General features: G+C 50.5%; 11 protein-coding genes across 11 annotated transcripts; 5 read left to right on the forward strand and 6 right to left on the reverse strand.

Moving 5' to 3' along the window:
* Positions 1-31: 31 nt before the first annotated feature.
* On the forward strand, positions 32-2,582 carry COCSADRAFT_352852 (uncharacterized protein). Its single transcript, XM_007699198.1, has one exon. The coding sequence runs from the start codon at positions 234-236 to the stop codon at positions 2,205-2,207; it is 1,974 nt and encodes a 657-aa protein (XP_007697388.1). The 5' UTR covers positions 32-233; the 3' UTR covers positions 2,208-2,582.
* On the reverse strand, positions 2,583-5,663 carry COCSADRAFT_293762 (uncharacterized protein). The gene has a single exon (XM_007699199.1). The coding sequence runs from the start codon at positions 5,455-5,457 to the stop codon at positions 2,779-2,781; it is 2,679 nt and encodes an 892-aa protein (XP_007697389.1). The 5' UTR covers positions 5,458-5,663; the 3' UTR covers positions 2,583-2,778.
* A 154-nt stretch (positions 5,664-5,817) lies between these two features.
* COCSADRAFT_137235 (uncharacterized protein) lies at positions 5,818-7,974 on the forward strand. The gene is made up of 2 exons (XM_007699200.1): positions 5,818-6,004; positions 6,074-7,974. The coding sequence occupies exons 1-2, from the start codon at positions 5,919-5,921 to the stop codon at positions 7,839-7,841; spliced, it is 1,854 nt and encodes a 617-aa protein (XP_007697390.1). The 5' UTR covers positions 5,818-5,918; the 3' UTR covers positions 7,842-7,974.
* Positions 7,975-8,771: 797 nt separating this feature from the next.
* Positions 8,772-11,422, forward strand: COCSADRAFT_352860 (uncharacterized protein; the record flags this gene model as incomplete). Its single annotated transcript, XM_007699201.1, has 4 exons — positions 8,772-8,948; positions 9,008-9,125; positions 9,180-10,988; positions 11,040-11,422. The coding sequence occupies 4 exons, from the start codon at positions 8,772-8,774 to the stop codon at positions 11,357-11,359; spliced, it is 2,424 nt and encodes an 807-aa protein (XP_007697391.1). The 3' UTR covers positions 11,360-11,422.
* Positions 11,423-12,703: 1,281 nt separating this feature from the next.
* On the forward strand, positions 12,704-13,960 carry COCSADRAFT_352865 (uncharacterized protein; the record flags this gene model as incomplete). Its single annotated transcript, XM_007699202.1, has 1 exon — positions 12,704-13,960. The coding sequence occupies exon 1, from the start codon at positions 12,758-12,760 to the stop codon at positions 13,958-13,960; it is 1,203 nt and encodes a 400-aa protein (XP_007697392.1). The 5' UTR covers positions 12,704-12,757.
* A 184-nt stretch (positions 13,961-14,144) lies between these two features.
* On the reverse strand, positions 14,145-15,837 carry COCSADRAFT_34624 (uncharacterized protein). The gene is made up of 3 exons (XM_007698466.1): positions 15,546-15,837; positions 14,621-15,483; positions 14,145-14,530 (listed from the first exon to the last, which is right to left on the reverse strand). Exons 1-3 carry the CDS (start codon positions 15,628-15,630, stop codon positions 14,258-14,260), a joined length of 1,221 nt encoding a protein of 406 aa, XP_007696656.1. The 5' UTR covers positions 15,631-15,837; the 3' UTR covers positions 14,145-14,257.
* A 374-nt stretch (positions 15,838-16,211) lies between these two features.
* COCSADRAFT_352871 (uncharacterized protein) lies at positions 16,212-17,717 on the reverse strand. The gene is made up of 3 exons (XM_007699203.1): positions 17,075-17,717; positions 16,795-16,999; positions 16,212-16,745 (listed from the first exon to the last, which is right to left on the reverse strand). Exons 1-3 carry the CDS (start codon positions 17,708-17,710, stop codon positions 16,471-16,473), a joined length of 1,116 nt encoding a protein of 371 aa, XP_007697393.1. The 5' UTR covers positions 17,711-17,717; the 3' UTR covers positions 16,212-16,470.
* Positions 17,718-18,307: 590 nt separating this feature from the next.
* On the reverse strand, positions 18,308-19,302 carry COCSADRAFT_82629 (carbohydrate esterase family 1 protein; the record flags this gene model as incomplete). Its single annotated transcript, XM_007699204.1, has 2 exons — positions 18,308-18,937; positions 18,988-19,302. The coding sequence occupies 2 exons, from the start codon at positions 19,300-19,302 to the stop codon at positions 18,308-18,310; spliced, it is 945 nt and encodes a 314-aa protein (XP_007697394.1).
* A 371-nt stretch (positions 19,303-19,673) lies between these two features.
* On the reverse strand, positions 19,674-20,787 carry COCSADRAFT_83243 (uncharacterized protein; the record flags this gene model as incomplete). Its single annotated transcript, XM_007699205.1, has 2 exons — positions 19,674-20,383; positions 20,436-20,787. The coding sequence occupies 2 exons, from the start codon at positions 20,785-20,787 to the stop codon at positions 19,674-19,676; spliced, it is 1,062 nt and encodes a 353-aa protein (XP_007697395.1).
* A 548-nt stretch (positions 20,788-21,335) lies between these two features.
* On the forward strand, positions 21,336-22,984 carry COCSADRAFT_34629 (uncharacterized protein). Its single transcript, XM_007698467.1, has 2 exons — positions 21,336-21,465; positions 21,563-22,984. The coding sequence occupies exons 1-2, from the start codon at positions 21,345-21,347 to the stop codon at positions 22,870-22,872; spliced, it is 1,431 nt and encodes a 476-aa protein (XP_007696657.1). The 5' UTR covers positions 21,336-21,344; the 3' UTR covers positions 22,873-22,984.
* On the reverse strand, positions 22,976-25,697 carry COCSADRAFT_179423 (uncharacterized protein). Its single transcript, XM_007699206.1, has 3 exons — positions 25,094-25,697; positions 24,146-24,949; positions 22,976-24,091 (listed from the first exon to the last, which is right to left on the reverse strand). Exons 1-3 carry the CDS (start codon positions 25,253-25,255, stop codon positions 23,312-23,314), a joined length of 1,746 nt encoding a protein of 581 aa, XP_007697396.1. The 5' UTR covers positions 25,256-25,697; the 3' UTR covers positions 22,976-23,311.
* Between the last annotated feature and the right edge of the window lie 1,404 nt (positions 25,698-27,101).

The raw sequence follows: 27,101 nt of genomic DNA on the forward strand, positions 1-27,101 counted from the left end.
CGACGCGCAAATGCTGAACAATGATTGCGCGTGACTTGACCTCACGTTGTATAAACCGTTCACTGAGCAGCTTTCACTTTCACGCCCGGTCTTGGCAACGGTATAGGTAGGACTTCTGTCAGAGATCTCTTCCCACAATCGCAGCAGGCAGACATACCGGTCACAACTGCTATTCCGAAAACCTCAGATAAGTCTCCTTTCTTCCTTCAGTAGAAGGCCTTATCAAGGTCTGTATGGAAGCCGCTATGGAAGACCCTGTGGGAGACCCCATGGCAATCCCTGTTGAAGCCCCCGTCGAAGCTCCCATCCAAACCCCTACCGAAGACTCCGTGGAAGATCCTGTGGACAAAGAGAAGAACAAGAAACAGATATCCCCGCTTACAGGCAAGGAGCTGAGCAAACACGAGAAATGGGGCTTGAAATATCTCGAAATAGAGCAGCACCCGGTCTTCTGGGAGCGGGTTATCTATTGGTGTAGAGAGTGGTTTACGGAGGCCAAGTGGAGGGAGGTTGTACGCCGGATTGAGCGGGCCGCAAAAGAAGACAACGTTATCGTATTTGGATGGCATCCACCAATGCAACCTACACATTCGACCACCGCAAAAGGCATCCGTCGGCTACTATGCTTCAGCTCTTCGTCACTGACCTCATCGACTGGCCCGCATCCATTGCGCCCAGCACACCTCCCACGCATCGTCACCTCTTCGTCAGCAAGTGTACGACCTCGGTGGGATGTCGTGGCTTCTGGTCCCCCAACCCCACTATCTGCTACTTCAGGTCTCGTCAAGAATGCCTTTGCTGAGGGAGGTGTATGGGCATCTCTCTCGCCCAAGACACCCGCGAGTATGGCTTCTGTCGCATCAACGCCCATCACTGCCGTACCACTCGGACTCTGGGCATCAGACCCACTCAACGACCCTGATGCCAAAGCGGCCTACGATGAAGTACGTAAAGACGTGAAGAAGATGGCTCTCCATCTTTGTGCCAACCGACACGCCCTTCGCCTATCGTCCGACGGCCAACACGATGTCATCCACCCATCCATGGTCAAGCCCAAAGACGAACTGCAAGCCTCGCAATACGTTCTCGACTCGTGCCAGTTAGAACTCTCGATGCATACCGACCCAAATCTGCCATATAAAATAGAGGAGCTCGCCGATGACGAAGCTTCAAATCTTCGCCATTACAGCATCCAGACGGCCCAGAAACTAGAAGATGTTGATTCATGGCTGAGCATCAATGAATGTACAGGAGAAATTAGTACTACACTTGATGCACAACGCAATCTCTTGCGTATGAATCGTGAGCGGCGCCAGAATCGAGAAATGAAACTTACCGAGGAAGCAGTGCACTGTGCGTGGGCGGCCAAGATAGTCGATGACGCAGAGTACATTGTCAAGTGTCGTGCTGAAGCTGGGGACGAAGATAGCAGCGACGACGAGGGATACGACTATGAGAACTTCATTCGCAGTCTGCGTAGTGCAAGCAGTAGTTGCGTCTCACTAGTCGAAGAGAACACAGCAACTAGAGAACTTATCCTTTGCGATATCTCGACAGGCGCATCCAGCATCGAAGACTTACAGCACTGCACTCGCACACCGGGCTACAGGTCAACCAGCAACCCCACACCCACACCCTCTTCCCACCAAGCATCCGACCTCCCCTTCCACAACCACAACAGCATCCCGACATCCACCTACCACCGCTCCACCAGCACCACATACCGCCCCCGCCCCTGTCCTTGTCCCCATCCCCCCTTCATCACCACAACCACCACCCCCGACATCAGTGCTGACCTCCGCACCTCCCGCCGCCACGCCCCCACCCTCCAAGACCTCACCGACTGGGCCGACGAACTCAAGAAAATGGAACGTAAACGCACCGAACTCCGTCTTACAGGCACACTGACGTACGATACCGATGTGCATCCCGCTTTACGCCCCGTACCTGGTACGCCGCGGTATACTACTCGTGGTAGAGCGACGAGTAGCATGGCGAGTATGGGGAGTAGCGTGAGTTGGAAGTGTGAGACTGCGTCTTTGGTAGAGAGGGAGTGGGAGGGGGCGGTTACGCCAAGGGGAGATAGGGAAGATGTGCGTGGTGGGCTTCGGCTTTCGCCGCCACGTCCGCTTAGTCTTGAGAGTGTGGGAGAAGGGGATGGTGGGGAGGAGCAGCAGCAGCAGCAGCGTTGTGCGAGCGCGAGTTGAAGTGTTGGGCTTGATCGCCGTGTGTCGAGGCAGAGTCGGGAGGAGCAGGATGAGTGGGTTAGGGAGTTGGTGAGGACGGAAAGTAGGGAGAAGATGAGGCAGGCTGAGCGGTTTATGTGAGGTTCAAGAGATGCTGGGATTGTTTCTTCCAGGTTGGAGAAACTTGAGGTTGTGTACATGTGTGGGTTTTCATTCAAGGAAGATGATATCAGATCGATCGTCCGATGGATTTCTTATAGGAATGGGACTGAAGGTATGAGATGAATAGGACAAAAAAACGACGATACGACTAAGAATCAATATAACAGTACACTTGCATCTTAATTTCCATATACTAATTAGTCCTTATACACTCGGACGACAGCAATCTCATGTTCCACATAAACACCGGGTATAATAATAACCAATCCTCCTCTGCATGACAAAAAACAAACAAACGCCAAGTTTACCAGATCTAACAGACATTGCAGCAACAAGAAGGGGCATCGGAACGATCCCTATGAAGCGTCCATGAAAATCATGTCAGTATCGAATAACGAAAAAAGCTTTCTGCGAGATAGATGTGAGGCATCTACATGACAATGCACTTTTCTCTTTCTCCATTTGCACCAGCCGGACCGTTCGTACCGGCACTTGGTCTTCTTCCAGGTCTACCAGGAGCCATGTTTGGTGAACCCATAGGGCGTCCTGCGTTGGGGCGGATACCGGTTGTGCTCTGGTATGCGCTGCCGTGCTGAGGTACCGGGGCTCCGGGGTTGGCGGGGTGGCCTGCTGGTGGGTTGTATCGTGGTGCTGTAGATGCTTCCTCGTATGTTGGAGGTGGAGCAGGTTCTGCAGCGGGACGATGTCCAGTGATGTTGTTTCGACGCGGGGGTATGACTGGAGGTTGTTCAGGCCGAGAGGGAGGACGGACACCACCAGGTTGTGGTACCTGGTTGTTACGTGCACGCTCCCCAGTCTCGCGTCTTTGGCGATCCTCTTCCTCTTCTTGCAACTGTAGTGCTAGCGCGAGGTCATGGTCCTCTTGCTCAGCTCTACTGAGGCCAGTGGGTGATGTCAATTCCGTATCCTGTGCATCAGCCCCTGAAGCAGCTGACTGCTGCTGATTGCCTCGGCGGCCCTGTACCGTAGTCCATCCCTGATTATCTTCAACATCAACGAGATTCTCAGACTGCTGACCATGCTGTCCCGAGGATGAATTGCTGTTGTCGACTGAGCGGAAGTCACCGGAGAAAAGCTGACTTCCCTGACCGTTGACGTCCATGAGCGACTCCCAAACAATCTCGTCGTGAGATGCGTAACCCTGATCGGTAACGAGAGTGACAAGCTGGCCGTTGCGGGGATTCTTGCACAGTGTAGAAAAGTGGTCATTCCGAAAAAGAATGGCAACCTGGCCGGGCTGAAGATTGTCTCGAATGACCTTGAGACCATGGTCAGTCAGCTGAGTCGGCCACCTGTTCAGGAACTCCTTGATGGCATGAATATCCGTAAACATCTGTTGCTCTTCTTCATTCAAAGAGTCACCTGCATTTAGCTTGGTGTTGAGCTCCTCTTCCTGGAACTGAACCAACTGGGACGCTTCGTAAGAAGGAGCTACACGGTTGAAGGCGACAAAGGCATCCGTGCCGGCTTCTGGTAACCATCCATGCATCAGGGGAATGTTGAAGGTCCGATATAGTTTCATGTCCCGAGTGTCCTCGAACGCACCAGCTCGGTTCGTAAGTGTGGCGTGATTGGCAGCTGAGTTAGGGTCCGGGACGAACATGGGGTTGACATTAAGACCAGTGTGTAATGCGAGGAGGAACTTGTATAGCTCGCTTACATCTGGTAGTTCCTGTGCAGCATCACCACGTCGCCCAGACATGAGCTCCTCAAACACAGCATCTAGCAATAGTCCCAGACTGACTGTTTCGCGTGTGCGCAAGGTTTCGACCAGCGCAGTTTCCACGTTTGCGGGAGTGGAGAGAACAAGCGCGTTCACGAGAGCGAGCAGTGGGCATGGTCCATTCAAGTTTTGCGTAAGGATAGGCGAAACGCGCATATTCTTGATGCTATTGTCGAGCCAGCGCACATGCTTGATTTGGTAGTGCTCTTTCCTCTGTCGGTTCATCGCAGTGTTAGGCGACTCTAATCCAGGCGCTGCGCTGGAGCCTACCCCAGTGTCAATGGGTCTTGGAGGCATAGCAGGTGTAAGGTCTTCATGGGATACTCTCGGTGGCAGTGCTGGCGGGTTCTCTTCAGAGGTCGGAGGTGTTGGTTCAGGAGTGTACTGTGGTTGCGGCGGCGTCTGTTGCACAGCAGGGACATTCTCTCGGGCATCTGGGGCAGGCGCCGCACTGGAAGCTACATTGCTGCTGCTAGCGTTGGCTGCTGAGACGGTCCACGGAGTATGCTGAGAGTGTCCTTGGGCAGGCGCAGACTCCCAAGGGTTTGTGTCAATCAGAGTAGCATTGTGTTCGGATTGTGGAGTAGGCGAGTTCACTGCAATGGACGGTGGCTCATACGCGGGAGGAGCAGAGTGTGCGGATGGGGCGCGGTCATCCAGGGCAAGGTTGCGCATCTCATGGGAAGGTGTGCTTGGCGTCTGGTGGGTTGGCAGCTCGACTGGGGCGTCGTACTTGTAAGCATTGCTCACGGAGTCTCCCCAGATGGCTTCGCTGCTTTCTCCGCCCAGGTTGCTCTGGCCAGTTGTCTGCATTTTCAGGTACGGGTTGTTGGTCTGAAGCGGGATGGAACCGTTTGACTGCTCTGATACATTGCTTCTGGCACCATACGACGCAGCACTGCCACCGTATGATGCAGCATTACCACCAGTAGGCATATACGACATGCTTTCGTTCGATCTCTTGATGGGTATACCGGTGGGTGGACCCACCCTTAATGCGTTGGGAAGGCCGTCGGTGACATTAGTTGTCTTGGGCACAGGCGGTATCTTGCCGCCTGCGGGTTTCAGGGCAGCGGGCACCTGCTGGTGATCGACTTCCTCAAATTCATCGTCAGTCTGGCTCCACTCGTCGTCGCTGAGGTCTAAGTCTGATTCATGTCCATTTTTAGGCGGGTGGGCGTCTTGCGATGTCTTGATGTTGAAGGCTGGCGACTTGGATGCGCTTGGCGGGCGTATGCTGTTATCGGGAGTCGAGGGAAGTACAGGGGCGTACTCTTCCGAGGGGGTGGTTGGATATGGAGGGTTTGCCTTGGAGAGCGGCGCTGGCACGAGGCCATCCTGCTCGTCAGGCTTCCGGAGCACCATGGTCGGTGATAGAGAGCCTGGTGACTGGTGGTGTGGTTCGGCGCAGCTCTCGACAAGCCGATGCGCGCGAGTGAAGCTTAAGGTGCGGTTGTTAGTTGGATAGGAGGGAGGAGGCGGAGATGGGTGGGGTAGTGATGGTCGGCGGTAGTTAGGGCCAGCGGTGAATATAATCAGACAGGATACCAGAGCCGAGTGGCATACGCGGCCTCAACAGTCAAGTCCCCAAGTCGCGAACCAAGCGGAGGCGATGACGTGAAGCTAGTGGCTGATGCACCCGAGTGTGGCTGTGCACATGTGGCTCCTCCGGGCCGGATCCCTGCACCCAATCCACTAATTCCAGAACTTCTTCTTTGCGCCTGTCGCCGCCACAGATCAGAGTGCGCCAAATCAATGCCACTCGTCTAAAACACAGTCGCATATGGAATAGATTTATCTTTTACTGGGCATGAGTACGCGCCACCATGCATTCCTACATTCGCCCCAATACGCACGTGGCCCTGCGGCTCCCGTCGGGCCTCTTCAAGATTGTCGAGACCACCCCGAATACGTACGTCGCATAGCTGGAGTGAGCCCTCCGAGTGCGTGCACATGTGAGGACCATATTAACATAATGAAGTACCATAAATCTTGGAAAATTCGGCACCTTCAACTCGAACCTCATCCTCGGACGGCCCTACTATCTTACCTACGAGCTCCTCGACAAAGACGACGGCAAAACTCAGACCGAACTGCGCGTCGTTCCTGCCTCTGAACTTCATGCTGAAGCTCTCGGCAGTGACCATGCGCCCAGCGCTGACGCTGGTGACGATGTAGCCGAGGCTGGCGCGGGTTTCGATATTGTGGGCGAAGATGGTCAGGTCATAATGCGCAATAATCGCTTAACAGTCGACGATGCTTCACGCCAGCAATTGTCCATGGCTGAAATTGAGGAGCTGAAGAAAGCTGGTACCGGGTCTGGTAAAGAAATTATTGCCAAGATCATGGCCTCTCACAATGCCATTGACGAAAAGACGAGCTTCTCTCTGGCCAAGTACACGCTGCGAAAATCAAGGAAGTACATGAAGCGCTTTACCGCCTTGCCCATGGATGTCGGTCTGCTTACTGAGTACGTCTTAGAGAAGGAGGCGTACAAAATCATGGAGCTGAGGGAAGACCTACTGGGCTTGATCAACAGCTGGGCCAATGTCCACTCTGGAGAAACAAACCAGATTATTGTTGGCGAAGACGGTGTCAGTCAGATAGGGGGAGGGCGATGGCTTGTTGTAGACGATACCGGAGGCTTGCTCACCGCATCACTTGCTGAGAAAATGGGTATTCTGTATCCCGACGACGAGAACGATGAATCCGACTCAGAAGAGGACGTTGCAACTCCAGAAGGGGCCGAGAATGGGACCGCAGCAACAACGGATGCCCCACAAACCAAAGATGAGGACATCGCTATGCCCGATGCTGATGGAGAGGCTACTGCCACATCAAATCCTACAAATACTACTGACCCTTCGACAACTGCAGCCCCTTCAGATCCTCCTCCAAGGGCAAGGAAGCCACCGCGGCCCCATATCCCCCAAATGTCTGCGCGTACCAACACTCTCACCGTTCTGCATCCTAACAACCAACCAAATCTCTCCTATCTCAAGTATTTTGGTTATGACTATGGTGCACCCACTGTTTCGCATCCTCTGTACAAGCACCTCAAATCATTATCATGGCTTTCACTACTCCATCCCGAGGATGATCCATCCTATGATGAACCAGAAGTAATTTCTGAAGATGTTCTTGCAACAATGAAGTCCACAAAGCGAGGAACGTACTACAAGAAGCGAAGACGATGGGAACGCGTCAAGAGTGTCGTTGACGAGACGCGTCAAGGTGGCTTCGATGGCTTGGTAGTCGCCACAGCCATGGATGCAAAGACCGTACTGAAAGAACTAGTCCCTCTTGTCCGTGGTGGTGGAAGGGTAGTCGTCTACAACCCCAATGTCGAGCCTCTAGTCGAACTATGCGACTACTACTCCAAAGAGCGCCGCGCAGCCTACATAGCACGAGAATTCGGCTCTGCAACACAGACCAATGGGCATAAGGCAAAGTCTGAAGATGACACAGAGACGAATGGTAGTACCACAGAGGGTGGTAATGAAGAGGACGATTTTCCGCTGAACCCAACTTTGCTTCTTGCGCCATCGCTGCAGACTGCGCGCGCGAGACAATGGCAAGTTCTCCCTGGGCGCACCCACCCCATGATGACGAGTAAGGGTGGCGCCGAGGGTTACTTGTTCACTGCTACCCGTGTCTTGCCTATTGAGGGTAGAGTCGAGGCGCGCGGACATCACGGCAAGAAGAAGAGGAAAGTTGGAGAGAATGAGCAGGTAGCTGTGGAGGCGTAGAGACTATATCAGTGGTTCGGACGTGATTTGATGGTTATATGCAGTTTATCTAGTTCAATGCATCGTACTCGGTATTAAGGGATTGTTAGAATACTCTCTTTTCAGGTCATGATTACCAATTCTAATTGCCGTGTTTTACATTTCTTCTCTTTCAACATATTGACTGACGGCGCTCACAATCAGCAACTCTCATGTACCTATTCACGAGACAACGAGACTATCCAATCTTCTTGTCGCAAGTCGAATGAGTACGAGAATTGAGTTAGGTCAATTGAAGTATACCATTGTCCGCCTCTGAAATCTATTCATGGGGGATCTAGATGCGCAAAGCAATATGCCAATTTTTATGTAAATATGAACTTCTGATGATGCTTTGCCGTGAAACAGCCAAAAGCGGTAGGCCTGGAAGATGAAAAGCGCGTCGTTCCCCTGCGCGTTACAAAATAGTCTTCGTCAAGCCACAACTGTGGTCTTGGCCTATTCAGAGTGAACGATACTACACCATATGAGGGATATCAAACAGGAATTGCAGCGTGAAAGTACACAATAATGTCGCTACGAGAGCGACGGCTAACTTTAAACGCTTCTCATAGGTTGGCTTTAGCAAAGCGCCCCACACCCCTTGGGTGTTAGGCGCAAGTGTAGAGTGAATGTACAATGAATACGTGCACACTGTTTTCACGTTTGCGCACAACACACCTGGTATATAAACAGTGTACTGCTCTTTTGTTCCTTTCTCATCAACCGCTTTGAGGTATTGAGTATACTATCATATAGATTCCATTATATCTTGTATTTACTCGAATAGACCAGCAATTCTTATATATCGTATCTATTAACTCGATACACTTACTCAGCCTCAAGTATGTCCACTCTATTTCGATTAGGTATATTGACTCACAATCTACAGACCACTCATTAACAGTCAACATGGCTTTTTTCACCACTTCGTTCAAGAAGGCTATATGTGATATCGGTAGATCTTCAAATGGCGACATCTCTCGCCGTACACAGATCAAACCTGATGATGAGGATATGACCCATCCAGTGAAGAATATCAGGTACTATAAGACGCTTCGTGTTGTATCCGTTCCCAATCATGATATGGTAAGTTCCTAAAAAAAGATGATTGAGTGAGATGGATTGCTGACCGACGATCCACACAGATTGCTTCATGCATCCAAATAGCAACCGAAAAGACATGGAAGAATTACCGCCGCACCATGATACATGCAGAAAATGACGCCGACACAACTCCATCCACACCTCACAGCGAAATTGGCAGTGGGCGGGCATCGAGCTCCGAGACGGACCACACTTCCTATCATGGAAGTGAAGATGAGAAGAAGATGGGGTACCTCGTTGAGGCACTCAGCAGACAAAAACTCAACTTCCGAGCCGCATGTCTCGAACTGGAATTGTACAAGCAGTGCAAAACGAATGAAGAGCTCGAGAAAAGGCACCTTGAGCAATATAAGCAACGTCTCAGAGACAAGGCCATGGTTGATCAAGTCTTCGAGGAGTTTTCATCGATGAAGACAATGTACGAAGATATTACCAAGGAGCACGAGGAATCGAAAGCTCTTCTCAAGAAGAAAGATGGAGAGCATCAAGCAGCCATCCAAGAGAAGGAGCAGGAGCTGCAGAAGTTCATCACTGATCATCGCTCCACCCTCGCAGCCATCCATGAGACGTATGAGGCAAAGCTCGCGGAGGCCAATCAAGATGCTGCTGAAAAGCGCCATGTACTGGAGACGCGCCATCTCGAGGCACTGCGTGCGCTCACAGAAGCGAGCAAGACTAACCGCTGCATATGGGAAAATGCCCAGAAAGCTATGGTGGCAGAAGGTGAACAAATGGCATGCGAATACCGCGACGCCTTGCGAGACAATGAAGACGAGATCCTCCGCTTGACGAAGTGTAACCATGACCTTGAGGCTGAGAACAGCTTGTTGGTCGGTACATTGACCGACCGACCTGGTAATGAATTACACAAACACGCTCAAATTGTGTTCGAAGAGATCCAATGCATGAAGAGTGAGTTGGGGGAGGCGCGTACGGATCTCCGAGTTGCTCACATCAAGATTGAGAACATCCTTGAGGCGATGCAGCAGCAACGCGACCATTACGAGTCTCATGGTCATAAGGAGCAAGAGGCTCAGGCCCAAGTTTATGACCTCCGGAGGCAGATTTTAGAGCTCCAAGAGAAGCTCACTATTCGCGATGATCTGCTTCGCGCCGCAGACACTATCCCGAAGGACACTAACATCATGGAGTCCGAGTCTCTGTCAGACATTGCTTCGAAGATGGAGAAGGCTGGCGACGACCTTAAACTTCTCCATGCGGAGAACGCAGAACTTCGGTCTAAGTCCAACAAGGTGGACGACGAGAACCTCGAGATCTCCCTCAAATTTGACATGATCGAGTACGAGGTGCATGTCGCTCGTAACAAACTGGGGGTCCTGGAGGCGAAGCAAAGCCTCCTTATCAGGGAGCGCGACTTCCTCGCCGATGCCATCGCTGAGGACAATTGTCTCACGGCGGAGGACAAAGACCTTCTTCGCCGACATCTCCGCCAAATGAGGGAGGAGAACGAGAGGCTGAGAGATCGCAACGTCTCCGTTGCAAAGGAAAACGCCGACCTTCAGGCGTATATCAAGAGGGTTCAAGACAAGGCTGAGGTCAATATCCAGCAAGCTGAAAAAGGCGCAGCATACTGGCAGACCCTGTACTGGGACGAGGCAGTCCCGAAAACCGAGGCGCTCAGCAAAGAGATCCACGAACTCAACAAGGAGTTGGGTCGTGAAAATGTCCACGTTCAGGAGCGCCTCGAGCGCAACGTCGTTGTCTCTGACAGGAACGTACTTCGATATGCCTGTGCCGCCACACTGCGCGGCGTTGATACCAACCTTATCCCGGCCGAATACTACGAACCGGGATTCATACCAGGCTGGCTCCCAGCCACCCACGATGCTCTTCGCCTCCTGCGACCCCTAGGATGGGTACCAGTCGCCGAGCTGGAGAAGGTGTGGCTTGCACCGATGTACAAGCCGTTCACTGAAGAGGATGCGAAGCAGCGCTTGGAAGCCCAGGGACAGATCGTACGCAAGCAGCATCGCGAGGCGATGGGAGCTCCTCCTCTACCAGGTACGTTTCATCTCCCTCTTTGCAACGACTGTTTCAATAACAACAGCGCAGAGGATCCTTCAGAGACGGTCTCTGAAAACGCTGCCGCCACTGCCGGCCCAGTACAACTCCTATCTCCCTCATGGGTACCTATCTCCAATCGAGCTCCCATGCCACATACGCCGTACGAAGAGCCGTACGCGCCTCCATATCAGACTGCATGGCAGAAGAAACGTGCGAATCTCACGCGAGACGCTTACAATGATATGGATAACACTCTCAAGTTGGATGTGCTGGAGATGCTTGGAATTCATACAGAGTGCGCAGAGACACTTGGCAGTTCAGGCCACACAGTTTCCTATAATTATCAGGAGTACCCAGACATCTTCTGAGGTCACAGAAGTAGTGGGTGGATACATATATTCTGGGATTCGAGCTAGGGAGGCAAAAGGCTGATACGCGGGTGCTGGGGTGAGGTCGTATTTGAGTTTGTGGGATATTTACGGTTCGCGCTAGATCCTGCAGCTGACGCTTACTTGCATGATCCTTGCCACAGACGTGCATGCGCGCGTATTACTGGGGTTTTGACAGGCGAATCGTGTACCATCGTTGTTGATGAATAGTTTTTTCCTTCTTTCTAGACATCATCAAAATACTCATTTTGCAACTTGATGGCTGGATCTTTACTTGTGTCGGTGATGGCACGATGCATATCACTTTTGTTGCCCATTGTGAGAGTACTATGCGATTGTGACTTTACTTGGTAGGTGCAGCATACGCATTGATCATTTCGCTATCATCTGCAGCTGACTGATAGTGAGTATCAAATACTGAAGCCACGAGATTCAAAGACCATGAAGTCATTTCACAATTCTCTCGCCAAGCAGTCACTTCAGTGCAGTGGGCGAGTCGGTGCAGCGTGTCGACAATCACTCAGATTCGTATATCATTGCAACACGCAATTTTTCTATCCTTTGTAATCCAATTTCTGGCCATTGTGTTAATGTTGTTCATGTAGTATGTCCCATCTGCGTATGCAATCTATCACTTAGACCGTAGGCACGAACCAACGACAGATAGCGCACAAGCCATGTGAGTCTTATGCAATGCGCTGCAAAGTTCCACAAGAGGCTCTCATAGATTGCCTTATCTCAAATTACCCAGAGATAAATCATGCGGGTATATCCGTCTACTCTCGCTACACAGGCTCTTTCACTCTCCCACCTCCCCTCCCCACAGACCAGCCACAAAACCCATGAACTAGAGCTACGGAATCAGCCCGCCGCGGATGTCTCGCCTACTAGAATGTCTTGGGTGGGAACTTTTCCCAATTTGTACCTGCATGGGGCTAGGCAAACGCACTGGAGCGCACAGTGAGAGAAACTGGGCACAAAGCTGCTCTGCTCTAGACCGTTTGCTCCACACCACAGCAACCAAAATCAAGTAAGGCAATGCTGCCTGGGGGAGGCTGGGCCAATGGTTCGCTGTCGCCTCATCGAACACTGCCTGTTTGGGATCTAGTACCCATCTCGAGCAGGTTGATCCCCAAGATGAAGACCAAAGTAAGACATTTCTTGTATGCTAGGACCATCCGTTACTAACCAGCCCCTCAGTCGCTTAGTCGGAGCCCGGCCTCTATCGCACATATGAATTTTCTGTAGCCTCGCAGTTTCAGTTCCTCTGTCTCGCTACATCTCACTCAGTATCGTATACTTGCAAATCGCTACAACACCACTTTCTATTGTCATATAACTACTCTCATCCATCTATCCTTTCATCCATTCAATATCATGACTTCTCAGAACTCCTTCCAGCCCCTGAGCGACGACGTGAACCTGGCGTCATCCAACTTCACAGAGGACAGCTTCTTCGATTTTAATGGGGCCTCCTCTGACGGCAATCTACCCATTGCCGATTTGAGCGACGACCTGCCACTTAGTTTCGCCGAGGAAGAGTTCTGGGGCGGCTTCGAGGAATTGCCTCCGCTTGAACCTTCTGTAAGTCAGAGTAGCTTCTTTGACTCCTTCGCATCGGAGGACACCTTCAGCAGCTTCCAGAGCGACATGTCGCTTTGGACTACCGAGGCTTTCAACGAAGAGTCTGTTAACATTCAGTGTGACTGGCCATCTTCGCCTCCAACGAAGACGTCTGATCTACCAACAGTAGACTCAAGCGTCACCACCCCGCCTGTCTCCCAGGCAATCGATCCAGCTCGAAGCAAGCCGTCGGAGCAGCCAGTCGGCGCCATCGAAGCCTTATGGGGACCAATCATGAGTTCTAGTCCACAGAAGTCCGCTCTTACTCCTCCGACCAAAAAAGAGCCACTACCAAAGATGAAGACCACAAAGGTGATCAAGCAGAAGACGACACCCAAGAAGACGGCACCCAAGAAGAAGACTCCCAAGAATCTCTCCACCCCCACGCGACGCTCTGAAGACCGCTCCATCAAAGACCTCTACAACTCGACATGGGCAAGCCTCACCGACGAAGAAAAAGGCCGCCTCCTCCTTCCTCTCCTCCAGGGTGTCGACCCCAACACGGGCAAGAAGATTACCAAAGCCGGTACCTTGCTTCTACCCCCCGACTACGAAGTCATCGGCGCCAACACCCAGATCGATCTCACTCAGTCTCCATATCCGCATGCAAACACCACTTCGAGCAGTCCTTCGGCTTCCACTGCCCACAACTCCGACTCTGTCCTGGCAGTCCCTGAGTACCTTCCGTATATCAGTGACACCACATCTTTCAACGATGTCAATCTCGATGCTATCGAGGCTTTCAATAGGTGTGGCATGGGCGCTACAGATGCGATGGGCGATTCAGACATTGACACGAGGGGTACAGTTGGCAAAGGTCTCGGCGGTCCCTGTGGCAATGGTATCATCGGCGGTGCGATTGAGATGCCTACTCCTCCCTCCGTCTATGGAAGCGCTCGCCAGCAGGAAGCGCTTGAGCGCAATGCCATGTTGTGTGCGCAGGGTCCTTGTCGCTAGATGGACTTAATCGGAGAATATTACATGATACGGGCATCTGTCGCTCTTATGTTTCTGGCGTTTGCGGCTGCGAGGTATTTTCTGGGCTATACCATGGACTTGCTTTTTTACTTTGACGAATGGATGGCTGGTGGACTGGGATTCATACTGATGCGATATCACAATTGTTCATCGGGACCTATACAAGCGATTGTAGTGTAAGGCTCGAAGCCTCGACATTGCTGCGATGTTTTCTTCAATTAAACATAGCAACGAAAGATTTCTATTTAACAATGCGATAGCCGCGCAAGTAAAGTCTTACGCCTTCTCCTTTGCCAACCTCTCATACATGGCCGCTTCAAACATGCGCTGCAACCCACAAACCTTTGCATCTCCTGGCGGAACAACTTGACCACCATAGATACCACAAAGCCCCGTTTTGCGATCAACCCACCAGATGAGATTCGGGTACCCGCCCCAAACCATGGTCCCGGCTTTCTTGCCATCAGGACCATCACCCGTCAAAATAACGCCACCAAGCGCATGGTCCTTGGGTACGCCAATTGGTAGGCCGTCCATAGCATTGCTTGCCTACATGGAAGTCAGATTGTCAGCTCCATGGTAACCGTATGAAAAAGAAAAAAAAAACAGAGAGAGAGGGAAAGGGGAAATCAAACATACCGCCTTATCCTCCAAAACCCCCATAAGCATCTCCCGACTCTTGTCACCCAACTGCGCCTTGAATAACTCATCCACAGACTCCTTCTTCAAAATCTTACCCTCACCCCCCTTATCGGCTTCGAGCAGCGCCTTCAAAACCTTCACGTACTCCTCTACGGAGGCAAAAGCACCCTGACCCCCCATATGACTCGTAACCTCCTTGCCCTCCCCATCCAAATACGGTAGCGGCTCCGAGAAAACCACAGTCTTGCCCGACGTGGGGTCTCGGGCTGACATATCCGCCATGCGCGCTGCGAGATCTGGGCGGGAGGCGAGGGAAAACGACATATCTTTGATGCCGAGCTGGGTCCAGAGATTCGCCTTCATGTATGCCTCGAGCGTCTGTCCGGTTATGCGCTCGATGAGGAGCCCCGCAAAGTCGATGCCGGGCCCGTACGCCCAGCTCTCGCCAGGCTCGAAGACGAGCGGGTAGGAAAAGCGTTCAACGAGGTTCCCACTGCTTCCAGGAGCGCGATTGTGGTACTTGAGCCAGGCTTGGTTGACGGGGTGGATGAATTCGTATGCGAGGCCGCTGGAGTGGCTGAGGAGGTGGCGCAGGGTGATTGGTTTTGTGTGTTTTTCTTCAATGGGCGCGCCGGCGTCGGTGAAGCCCTTGATTACCGTGCGGGATTCTAGCTCCGGGATATGCTTGTAGACGGGGTCGTCGAGGGAGACGAGACCGCGTTCTACGAGTTGCAGGACGCTAATGGAGGTCATGAGTTTGGTGCAGGATGCTATCCACATGATTGTGTTGAGTTGCATGGGCTTGTTGTTTTCGGGTTTCATGGAGACCCTGCCGAAGGCTTTGGAGTATGTGAATGTTCCTTTTTTAGTTTTTGTTAGACTAGGAACTTAGGATTGGAGTGTAGAGTGAATGCGAATGTACCTTCGCAGTTCGTTGCTGATAGAGCGCAACCAGGAATTTCCTCCGCAGCAACAGCATCGTTGATGGCCTTTTCAAAGTCCGTCATTGTTGTAAATGCAATGCAATGGGAAGTAGGTCTTAGGGTTTATAGATAATAACAATGACTCCAGCAAGTATACGTGGCACTTGGAAGTAGAAGAAGAAGAGTCACAAAAGCTGCAGATTCCTCCTTAGTTTTAGGCGCTGTTAGAGTCGGATTGAATGTAAAGTTCCCACAGTGGTTCTTATTTAAGTGTTACACAAAGCGCAACGTGTGAACTTTCAGGCTTACTTTAATTGTTGCCTGATTGTGGATACGTACAAATATTTGTCATCACCAAGTGGGGTAACAACAATACTACCTCGGTTTCTCGGATCAAGTATCACATAGCTGCATCGCGACTACGATGTTGGGATAGTCATTCAATCAGGCATCCAGCAGAAAATGAACTAATGCAGCTTATTTTCGTCAGCCTAATCTCCGGCCATATATTTAGAACCTCCTTGGTGTTCCGTTTTCTGACTGCGTCTCAGTGTCTATTCTGGGTTAGATCTTGACTCGGGGCGGCCGCTAGCGTAGCATATGAATTTACACGTGTAACTATAGAGGAAAGAAAACTGAGAGCCTTGCATTTACCGTATAACTTTCTGCAGCATGTCGTGTGCTGAAAGGTTCAATTGCCATTGGCGATCCAGCCATTGAGGGTGCTATGAGTATCGAATGGTCGAGGGAAGATTGGACATCGGCTCTGAATACATGTTTTTTGCCACTGATGTCCCCTGTATAATACTTTTCGTCTTCAATGGAGGGCGCAGACATACTTCTCACAAAACCATGATTGTCTCGAGTTCAGTCAGACCTTACAGTCTGGTCAATTTCAAGGCACAAATGTTCTAGGCATTTGATTTACGTGTTTATTACTTCAATACGATCAGAGGTTTTGAACGCCCATAGGATAATCATATGCTCGTCTGATAGATCATGCAATTCCGGATCGTCCTTGTAGCTATCTTCATTTCTTATCACTTCTGCCATACCAGCTATCTGAACCCGAGGATTTTCGAGCTCAGGTTCTGGGTATGGATCAAAGTGTGTTGTCCATGGACCAGGATCAAATTGCTCAACAATATCCGCCAAGTTACGATAATCAAGTATCGTAAGATTCTCCCTGAAGTTGAGATCTGGAATACGTTAGTACCAAAAGGGAATACTAGGCGAGTGGGTACTCACTGCCAATATGGCAGCCACTTGCGTGGTCATCATTGCCTCCACAGTCTATGCATGGCAACTTTGTCATACTCTCTAGCTCGCTATGAGACCACGTGTCTGTTGCTGAAAACGTTGCAGTCGTCGAGAATGATTCTTGCTGCTGAGCTACCTCGTCAGAATTTTGGAAAGTTGCACTTCGTTCAAACATTCGATATGTGGGTACAGGCTGTTTCGTTAGTATTTCCATAGCGCTGGAGCAGCTTTGTAGAGATGCAGGTTTTGCTAGCAGAGGCAGGCTTACCTGTGTTCTTTCTGCATTGTAAGTTCCCACAGCCGTAGGATCAGACGTTACCTGGATTGAGGACATATTAGAAACTAAGCACGATTGATTCGCCAATCTAGGGTTGGAAGTTTTAGTCAAAAGTTCCTGCTGACCTGCTGCTTGAGGGGCTTGAACGGTGCGAACAGGCAATTGTTCTCCATGCTTCCTCTCCCAGTATTGCTTTAGGCATACGTCAGTGCTGGTAGGGTATAATGGTACCTGCTCTCGCAATGACATTGGAAGACCCAGTAAATTGCGTAATTCGTATATAGTCTGCAGGTGCTGCGACGCTGTGCCGATTATAGCACTTCTCGAGCCAGGGTCGCCCGCTATTCCCGTCCAAACGATCTTGATATCATTATGTTTCTCATCGCTGTTATCCGCCACGACTAACAGTTCCTCGGGTGTAGTGAAGCCGTGAGCAGCTGCGCGACGATCATCGTCGATGGACTGGAACTTCCAATAGCTGTTGTGTAGATGGGATTGGTCTGGTTGATAAGCGAGGTGGCCAAGCCTTCCATACTGAGGGGGTTCAATTTCATTGTGTGCTTTGTGATCTTGAGTGGCAGTTGACGGTTCGCTATCGTTTGCGGGTGCAATGGTGTGGTCGTCCATGGCGCCAGCTGGCTACCGGCAATAGTGTTCAAGGAAAGGAATTCTAGCCAGCACCAAGTTTGGAGACTTTGAAGTTATCAGTCGAAGCTGTATGAAGAGGCTGTGTTTAGGGTTGCTTAAAAACCTGACAAGCGTGGCCAAGATCGCGTCAAAAGAATGAGCTCAGAAGTGATTGCAAACGCCGCTGTCGCCACAACAGCAGGTGAGGTCGCTTTCTGGCAGGAGCTATGGTATCGCAAGAAAATGTCCAAGCATGCTGTCCATGCTGTCCATGCCTATAATAGTGTCAGTCCACAGTATTTGCGGCCATGCGCTACCATCATGCGCCTGACAGTGTTAACTTGGTGCATTGGGACACATCAACAAACTGATTGCTATAACCAAACTGACTGTTGGGATGCAAAAATAGAGCCTACTAGACCTCAGTCGCTCATACGTAAAACAGAGGGAAACAAAGACATAAAGCGTTCATAGAGAACAAAAGTTCACTTCAATGCGTGATGTGTATTCCCTGTTTATTTTGTGTGTGCTGTCATTTCATTGTACCATTGCATATTTCGCCGCCCATTTGACAGCCTGCACGCTTGCTTTGAAGTTTCAAATTTTCCACTTTTTGAACCATTCGAGGACAATAGATGTTGCCCCCGCTTCCTCACACGTCAACAAGTCATTTGTATCGCCATTTGGAAAGGAGCTGGGCCAATCATGCCCGATGTTAGTATAGTTGTAGTGCACGACCACATCGTCCCAGCTATGCCTCGTCACCTTTCTCTCTCCATCGCACAGGTACGTAGTCGTATTGACACGTGTATCGTATCCATTGCGCTGCGCCCAGTCGTTCACGTATGTGACAACATCCGAACTGTTTGCGTTACCACGCGTGTTGATGCCGCCCTCATATGGTATTGTAGTATCTCGATAGCCATGGAACTCCATCAGCGGTACGGGCTTACGACTAGGGTTGCACGGCGGCGGTTGCTGATTTGCATCGAGGTAAAAGGCACCGGATACCGGAGCAAAAGCTGCGATACGCTTGGTTGCCTCAGTGTCACATGCGAGAATGCCAGTAAAGCCGCCTCCATTTGATTTTCCAGTTGCATAGATGCGTGAAGTATCGATACAGTATGTCGTTTCAAGGTGGTCGAGCAGCTCCAAGGTAAATGCTACATCGTCAATGGATTTAGGAGCATCAGGATCGCCCTGGAATTGCTGGGTTCCCTTTTTATTCTATGGCGTGTTAGCAATTTTTCATTCCGTAATTTCGTGTCGTCGCGTACCGGCACTCCCTCAGGATATACCGCAATGCCCTCAAATCCATAGCTTGTGTTGGAGAATTGACTCAAAGCTTCCTGATATTCGGCAGTTTTGCCTCGGCCATGGAATGATAATATCAGTGGGGAAGGAGTGTTCTTCTCATACGATGTGGGAATATGCAGGCGGTATCCACGAGGTGTGACGCCACTTTCGCTGTTAATAGTTAGGCCTGTAGATTCTCCTGGAAGGACACCGTCAGGAAGTGGCTTGTCGCATCCGTTACTGTTATCTGCAACGAGTACAGTAGCGAGCGTTGACACAATCACTAAAGCTTTCATGATTCTGTGAATTCAAACATGCTGGAAACGTATTCTCGAGCGCTTATATGTACTGAGCGACTTTCAGGCGTGCCAAAGACTGACGTTGAACAGAAATCGCGTACGTAAGCAATGGTTCCACCGCTTTGCCTTTTTCGGGTTACTCCAATACTAGTCGCATTGGCCATGCTTTAGCAACAAGCCAACTGCCGCGTGGAGGCGAAAGACTCCAGGCACGGCATAAGTCGGTCAGAGATGAATGAATTTGCATGAAACATACACACACATATGCATACCATAGGAAATTGTCACCGAATTCCTTCCAAGCAATCGATAAGTTGACTGGTGTGAATCTGACAAAGAGTTGAACGTCATATTGAAAAAAGCATACCTTAGTCAGTTCTCCATCCTACATAGACTTCGTCCGTCCTGAAGCGTTGCGTGCATGTCGTATCGCTCAACTTTGTTATCACGCCCGTACCGTACTCCAGTAAGCCTGCATGGGCAATCATGATGCCATTGTCGATGCAGAACATCTCGTCAGTGGCGAATACGTTGCCGCCACGATCCCTTGCCATCATGCCCATCATCTGCTGTAATCTTAAATTCGAACCCACGCCGCCTACAACTAAGACTTGCTGAGAACCAACATGTGCCATGGCACGCTCTGTGATCTCGACCAGCATGGCAAATATGGTCTCCTGGAGCGAGAAACACATATCTGCCTTTGTTACGAGTTCCCCGTCCTCAGTCTTTAGTCGTTTTTCGTCAGGTAACGACTCATCTAGTCCGCGTGCAAGGAGGTCGGCTGCTGCCAATATTCCCGAGAAGCTAGCGTCCATGCCTTTGACACCGTACGGCAGGTCGACCAGGTTCTTGCCTTTCTTTGCCAACTGCTCAACATTGTAACCTGGGAAGGGGTCATTGGGTATCATAAGTGTCCTGGCAAATCGATCTATGCAGTTTCCTATCGCAATGTCCAGAGTCTCACCAAAAATCCGATAGCGTTGGGCAGAATAGGCAATTACTTGGGTGTTTCCACCAGAGACATAAAGGACGACAGGGTTGTCCGCCCGTGTTATTGAACGGCCCATTTCAATGTCTGCGTTGCATCAACATTATAGTATTTGCCGAAAAGCAAAGGATATACTGACGTCCAACGCAATGGTTCACACCAACCATAGGTTTATTCCAGAGTAGGCTTATTGTTCTTGCCGCAAGCGCAACGCTTTGCAATGGTGCGCCCATCCCAGGGCCTTTGGTATAACATATGCAATCAATGTCTTCGATATTTACACCAGCCTGTCGCACTGCTTGCTTTATGAGCCGTACGACCCATGTCCGGTGGTGTATCGCGGTGTCCTTTGGTAGAAAGCCTTCGCCAGGTGGGGAATTATAGGTGTGGCGCAGGTTTGCGAGGATGATGGGTGGTTTGTTCGGCCCAGGATGGGATATGATACCAATCCCTATCTTATTTGCGCTTCCCTCAAGCCCTATGGCAATCATTGTCTCAAATGCTGTTGTTGGATGATTGACGCGTCGAGCGATGCGGGGTGACGTGGGTTTGATTGAAAATGCTTATCGATAAAGCACGAGATTTGAACCATGGCCCGGGTCGCTGGATTCAACGATCCACAACTGTGGCAAAGCCATGAGAGATTATATCAAATCTTTCGCCTAGAAACATTGTTCATAACTCCTCCAAATCCATCCACGATTCGACTCAAGAAACGACTGAGGTAGCAGTCCAAGGGTTTCAACGAGCAGACGTCACGTTAGCGAGTCAGGTTTTGCAGGGTCTGCCAATCGCTACCATAAACAAAAAACCTTCGACATTTTGTCCACCCTTGCTATAGTACAAACCTGCTCAAAGGAATATCTATCTTCACCCTTCCAATATCTCACAGATATCAATTTTCGGTGGGAGTGTTGCAGATACTTCGCACCCCAGTACATAACCCACACCAGCCAATAAGCGCAGCCTCGGCTCCCAACCGCTAAATAATATCCACCAGAACAATCCCAGCCACCAAGCCTCCTACATCGCAACATCACTTTTCTCTATGGCGGACTTTGATGTTACCGGCCGGGCGTTCTTGGATTGGCTGAAGCATACTGGTGCACAGATCAATCCAAAAATACAACTGGAGGACCTGCGCGCAAAAGATGCAGGACGAGGCGTCGGTAAGTAACATGCATGACCAGGCACATTAAGCCACTTACACATCGTCTTTTTTTCAAGTATTATTTCGTGTGTAGCTTATACTGACACATGCGACAGTTGCGAAGCAAGATATTGCTGAGCACGAGCTTCTCTTCAGCATACCCCGCTCCTCCATTCTCGGCGTAGAAAACAGCATCCTATCTACCGAGATCCCTCCCGCCACCTTCGCCCACCTTGGTCCCTGGCTTTCGCTCATCTTAATCATGCTTTATGAGTACCACAATGGATCCGCCTCAAACTGGGCTCCATATTTCGCCGTACTGCCGACCGATTTCGATACCCTCATGTTCTGGACGGAAGACGAATTAGCGGAACTGCAGGCGAGCGCTGTAGTAAACAAGATTGGCAAAGAGGGGGCAAATGAAGTCTTCATTGAGCAATTGCTACCTGTGATTGAGGAGTTTGCGGATGTCATATTCAGTGGCGACGAGAGAGCTAAGCACAAGGCCAAAGAAATGCGCGCACCAGAGAATTTGGAACTCATGCACAAGATGGGGAGTCTGATCATGGCATACGCTTTTGACGTCGAGCCTGCAATCTCAGACAAAGAGGTGGACGAGGAAGGCTTTGCCGAGGAAGAGGAAGATGCTGCGCTCCCCAAAGGAATGGTGCCGCTGGCCGACATGCTAAATGCCGATGGCGATCGATGCAATGCCCGTCTCTTCTACGAGAAAGATGGTCTGGAGATGAAGGCCCTGAAACCAATTCAAGCAGGAGATGAGATATTCAATGACTATGGCCCACTTCCCAGAAGCGACCTCTTGAGGCGTTATGGGTATATTACCGATAATTACGCGCAGTACGACGTCGTCGAGATCCCTGTAGATCTGGTCTCACAAACGCTAGCTCATGATGGGTTATGGCATGAGGAAAGGATCGAGTATCTGGATGAACAAGAGATAGTTGACACAGGGTATGACATTGCTGCCAGTATTCCTTTTTCACTCGAAGAAAGCCTATCGCCAGAGCTTGTCATATTGGTTGAGACCATGTTGCTGCCAAGGGAAGAGTTTGAGCGCCTACAAAGTAAGGGCAGACTGCCTAAGGCTGAGAAAATGACTGGCAAAGCGGCAAAATTTCTTTACAAAATTGTGCAAGCTCGCATCGCGCAGTACCCGACGACACTGGAGCAGGATTTGCAGATTTCTTCAGAAACGCAGCCCGTTCAGACCATGTCGCGTAAAGAGCGCCGGGTTGCTATGGCCAGGGCCGTGCGCATCGGCGAAAAGAAACTGTTAGTACAGACCGAAGAAAGACTAGCAGACAAAATAGCACGAGATAATGGTGCGATGGCCAAGAGGGCAAGAGATGTGGATGAAGAAGGTGATGTAGAAATGGGAGGAACGGGGAAGAAGCATAGAGCTTGAGCGTCACCTCACAAGATGCACAGCATTGGGTACCAAGACACAAACATGAGTGCGAAGCTCGACGAGGGGTACCACGAGAACACCATGCAGAAGACAATGAGTTCAAGGTAGCAATATGCTTTGGTAAGTTTTCTTTTCTTTCTGGAAACATCCGCCGTGCAAGGTTCTCGCAACATTCTGCAGAAGCATCTGAATATCATATCCAAGAAATCCACTGCTAACCTGTCCTCCGATTTAGGCATACCCTACACCCGCGGCGCCTGTACGTTCATCCACCAACCTTGCTCCCTCACCTGTGGAGCTAGTGTACATAACTTGGGAGATCTTTGGATCCTACTGCGAATAAAAACAAAGGGTATAACTTGTCGACAAACCTGCACCGAATCCATCCTATAAGTCAAAGCGCTAGACAAAGAATAGAAGAAGCTGAGAGAAGGAATCACCTCCCTGCTGCGGCATTGGCAGCATGGGCAGTGGTAGGGGTAGGAGGAAGAAGATGTCCCGACGCAGATCGATTATGGTTCTCAATTGGCCGACGACTTGGACCTGGTGGAGGTTGTTGAGCGGCCTTCTCACCCTGTCGCTCAATCATGATACGGTATCTGATGTGTAGGTTATCCGTCCAATCAACGGGATATGTTTCATCGTCTTCACTACTATCACCAGCGAACCGCCATCGGTCAGCCAGACGGTCATCATATTTCTCCATCTTCTGGCGCTTGACGCCTCGCCGGTCAATCATCATTCGCCCACCTCGCCCGATCCGCCGACGGAAGCGAGACTGATCGTGGAACGGTACATCTTCTGGCGGCGTAGCGAAGCGTATTCGCGCGGTTCTTTGGGGATCCTGTTGCTTGCTCAACGGCGCCACTGCTGTGGCATCAGCGCCCTCTCCATCAGAAACAGAGGCAGGGGGCGTAGGAAGCTGACTTTCTGTAAAGACGGTACGGAAATCAGACTTCGCAGCAGCCGGCTCCAAAGGCGGCGTAATGGGTCGCCACGTTGCATCGACCCAACCAACGTTCCATTTCTGGTGCTTGACCAGATTGTCTTCGATGAAACTGTCAATTGCCTCAGTGCGCTTAGCCTGTTGCTCTTCGAGATAGACAATGTCGCCATCCACAAGACGCCCATCGGGACGTGTGTTCGGGGGCTTCATGCCTGGCAACGTCTGGCGTTGCCGCTCGACGTCAACAGTTCTCTTGGGCTTGGGGGCGGGCTGCGACGAATTAGTCATGTGGAAAGCATCTGTAGAATGGCTCCAACGACGTACCTTCTGCGTGATGAGTAAGTCATCGTCATCACCCTTGATGCTGAGTCTGCGCTTGAGTTCCTTGACGGCGTGGCGCTGTTCAAAGATCAGTTTGTCAGTGGCAAGTTGCTCTCTGATCATCGCTTCTCGTCGTTTGACTTGCGACATCAACAAGCGAGCCTCTTCCAATTCCTTCCTTAGCTTCTTCAGTTTCTCTGTCACTTGAGCATCACGGCCACGCGTCTTGCGGACCTGTCGCACCTCACGACGCCGGAAACACACGTATGGATCAGCGTCATCGGTCTCGAGGTTGGTCTCGAACTTCAACGATGGCATAAGCGGGCGGTTGCCTCTTAGCAGCCGCTGATTCCTCCAATGCTCGTAAACATCCTTGGCAAACCGGCGTGCAGATTCACTGATAGTCTCATCGAACTCGGCCTCGAGCTCTTCATAAGCAAGTACAGGTGGGTTATCGACAGCTGCGAAAGGCTGCTTTGTCGAGGTAGTTTCCTCAAAGAAGTAGATGATCTCTTCAAACTCGTCTTCTGAACATTGGTCGTTCTTACTCCTTTTCTGGTTGTAAGACTTGAGGAAGGCGACATCATCACTGGTCATGCAGTATGGGCAGCCAGACGTATCCTCAACAGTAGATGAGAACCGGATGTAAGTGGCAGGTTGCGTGAAGCGCTTGGGATACAGATCTTCATACTGCAGATTACTAGCAACGGCATCTGGAGTTGGGATGTAGAGCTGAGCAATCTTCCCGCCAGCTGCGCCTTGTGCTGCTGCCTGGGCGGCAGAGATGACGGCCTGCAAATGGTGTTCCTAGGCTGCGCATTAGCTTTTTGAACTGAAAAGATGACAAAGGTAAGTAACGCAAGATATCAATCAATCAACACATGGTGCATGGTTGAGGCTGGGGAAGCGTTGATAGACAGCAAGTGCCCAAAGGGGCCTAGCGCAACTTACAATCTCCTCGCCCTTCTCAACACCCGTCTCGACCTTGGGAATGTGGCGGGAGGCATCGTCATCGGCAAGCTGTTCAACCTCGCTTTCGCGTACAACGGGTAGATTCTGTTTTGTAGAGAGCTTGCGCTGGCGAAAGCGCTGGCCTGTTGCGCGAGCAGTCATTGTTGTTTGTCGCTATGCACGTGATGCGTGGTTGGGTTGGGCTCCGTATGGGGTGCGATGCAAATCCTGGCGCCCCGGGGCGGACCAGCAAAGAGGTGAGTCACTCGCCCAAGAGCTGTTGCAACCACCAACGCGTCGCAATATTGCGGATATCGGTGTCAAAATTGTCGCACGGCCTACAGCATGCGATCTATCGCGTCGGAAGTGATGAAATGTGGTGGTGAGGTGCTGTTTGGCGATGGAAAAGGTTTCAGTGAGCGGCGATGTCGAGCGTGTTCAAGCGGTTGCGCTGGGGGCGGTTTGGGAGACAAGGAGGTGCAAGCGAGACCGACGAATCACAGCACCGGACGCTGGCAATACATGGTCATTGCACTTGTAATATTTTTCCCTGCCGCACGCAATGTACACATGATGTCTATTCTCAATATTCATTTCCCCCGGCAAAGACTAATGCAAACCATCATGCTGGTTTGCAGTCGCTGTTGTCGCGTTCCACGGTTCGGTGAGGAGGTGCGTCCGAATGCGGTTTAGTGCAAGCGCATATACGCAGTCTGCTTGCCTCGGGGCCGATGTTTTTCCTAATAGTAGTATCACGACAATCAGAACGTAGACTAAGCATCATGCACTGCATGGTACGACATATCGGACATATGGGGAAAAAAAGAATTTAATTGAATAGTTTCTCAAATAATTATCACTATTCTTGCCAAAGTCCCATAATGTGTAATTGCAGAAAAACCAGATACTTTGTAAACTATTTACGCACACTACAAATCTATCAAGCTCAAAAGGACAGTAGAGAAGTGTGGACAATCATAATGGTTAACTGCACATAGTTTGTACCATTTTCAGAGGGGTGGTCAAGGAAAAGGATTTGGTCGGTTAGTGATAAGCAGATAGGCGGATGTGACTACAATTGAATACGGAAACCTACAATGAACGGAGAAGCTCAATGACATCCTGTAGAGAGACCAAAATGAACCTCAAACATCTAATGGATGTGACTATAATTTACCATATCTCGGGGGACGACGTATTGTTTTCCTTGTGCCGCAATGCGGCGGTGGCGAAGACCAGGGGCGGATTTCTCTTTTGTCGACGCTTACATGTTCGGAATAGAAAGCATCACCGAGACACTGAGGTCTATTTGAGCTACCGGGGACCTAATGTTCAGGCCTTAAGCGCGAGATTTTTTTCCTTTTGGGATAGCGGGGGAGCGGGGAGGGCTACTCGATTGACTTTCCACATCTGCTGTGAAACTTCGCCGCGATGTTGCATATGAAGCGCTTGCAGTCACTCTCTCAGTTGTTTCGGGGAACGTCAACGCAGTCATTATCTGGGTCTATGTACTGACTTCCTTCCAACTGAGCACACATGGACTTGGCGGCGCGTATAATCGTCAGGCTGACTTATAACGTCATTACGTGGACACCTTGAATGCGCCTCGCGATTGAAACTATATGAATTGGGCAGATATCATTCAGATGTCTCTCAAGGCATCTTTTAAATCTTCAATGCTGCAACCAATACTGTTTTACTGGCTAGATTTTCTGCTTTCACATATTCTAAAAGTGTTTTAGTGGTTTACTTTTCACAACAGCCAACGTAGTTTGGTGGGGGTACACAGGAGGGTATGTTGGTACTACTTATCAAGTATCAACACTGAGACGTCGCACAGTAATATGCTGTGATACGAGACTGCGACTTGAGCCTTAGAAGCGCCGAGACATGTTCTGCTGTCAATGTGATATTCACAGGAAAGATCCTTCGCGGCATGGCTTGTCGGATCCTGTGATGGGCTGAATTGCCCTGAAGAGAGGCATAGTCATAACCACCTATGAACCGA

This window comes from Bipolaris sorokiniana (assembly GCF_000338995.1).
Source record: "Bipolaris sorokiniana ND90Pr unplaced genomic scaffold COCSAscaffold_3, whole genome shotgun sequence".
NCBI classification, from domain to species: domain Eukaryota; kingdom Fungi; phylum Ascomycota; class Dothideomycetes; order Pleosporales; family Pleosporaceae; genus Bipolaris; species Bipolaris sorokiniana.

Excerpts from the sequence above, each read along its gene's own strand:
- COCSADRAFT_137235 (XM_007699200.1), top strand. The coding sequence starts at position 5,919 with ATGCATTCCTACATTCGCCCCAATACGCACGTGGCCCTGCGGCTCCCG. Across the intron at positions 6,005-6,073 it reads GTCGAGACCACCCCGAATAC|TACCATAAATCTTGGAAAAT; the intron begins GTACGTCGCATA and ends AACATAATGAAG.
- COCSADRAFT_293762 (XM_007699199.1), bottom strand. The coding sequence starts at position 5,457 with ATGGTGCTCCGGAAGCCTGACGAGCAGGATGGCCTCGTGCCAGCGCCG.
- COCSADRAFT_179423 (XM_007699206.1), bottom strand. The coding sequence starts at position 25,255 with ATGACTGCTCGCGCAACAGGCCAGCGCTTTCGCCAGCGCAAGCTCTCT. Across the intron at positions 24,950-25,093 it reads TTGAGAAGGGCGAGGAGATT|GAACACCATTTGCAGGCCGT; the intron begins GTAAGTTGCGCT and ends TGCGCAGCCTAG. Across the intron at positions 24,092-24,145 it reads ACTTACTCATCACGCAGAAG|CCCGCCCCCAAGCCCAAGAG; the intron begins GTACGTCGTTGG and ends AATTCGTCGCAG.
- COCSADRAFT_34629 (XM_007698467.1), top strand. The coding sequence starts at position 21,345 with ATGGCGGACTTTGATGTTACCGGCCGGGCGTTCTTGGATTGGCTGAAG. Across the intron at positions 21,466-21,562 it reads AGATGCAGGACGAGGCGTCG|TTGCGAAGCAAGATATTGCT; the intron begins GTAAGTAACATG and ends CACATGCGACAG.
- COCSADRAFT_352871 (XM_007699203.1), bottom strand. The coding sequence starts at position 17,710 with ATGGACGACCACACCATTGCACCCGCAAACGATAGCGAACCGTCAACT. Across the intron at positions 17,000-17,074 it reads ACAATGCAGAAAGAACACAG|CCTGTACCCACATATCGAAT; the intron begins GTAAGCCTGCCT and ends CTAACGAAACAG. Across the intron at positions 16,746-16,794 it reads AAGTGGCTGCCATATTGGCA|ATCTCAACTTCAGGGAGAAT; the intron begins GTGAGTACCCAC and ends AACGTATTCCAG.
- COCSADRAFT_34624 (XM_007698466.1), bottom strand. The coding sequence starts at position 15,630 with ATGACGGACTTTGAAAAGGCCATCAACGATGCTGTTGCTGCGGAGGAA. Across the intron at positions 15,484-15,545 it reads ATCAGCAACGAACTGCGAAG|GAACATTCACATACTCCAAA; the intron begins GTACATTCGCAT and ends AAACTAAAAAAG. Across the intron at positions 14,531-14,620 it reads GGGTTTTGGAGGATAAGGCG|GCAAGCAATGCTATGGACGG; the intron begins GTATGTTTGATT and ends ACTTCCATGTAG.
- COCSADRAFT_352852 (XM_007699198.1), top strand. The coding sequence starts at position 234 with ATGGAAGCCGCTATGGAAGACCCTGTGGGAGACCCCATGGCAATCCCT.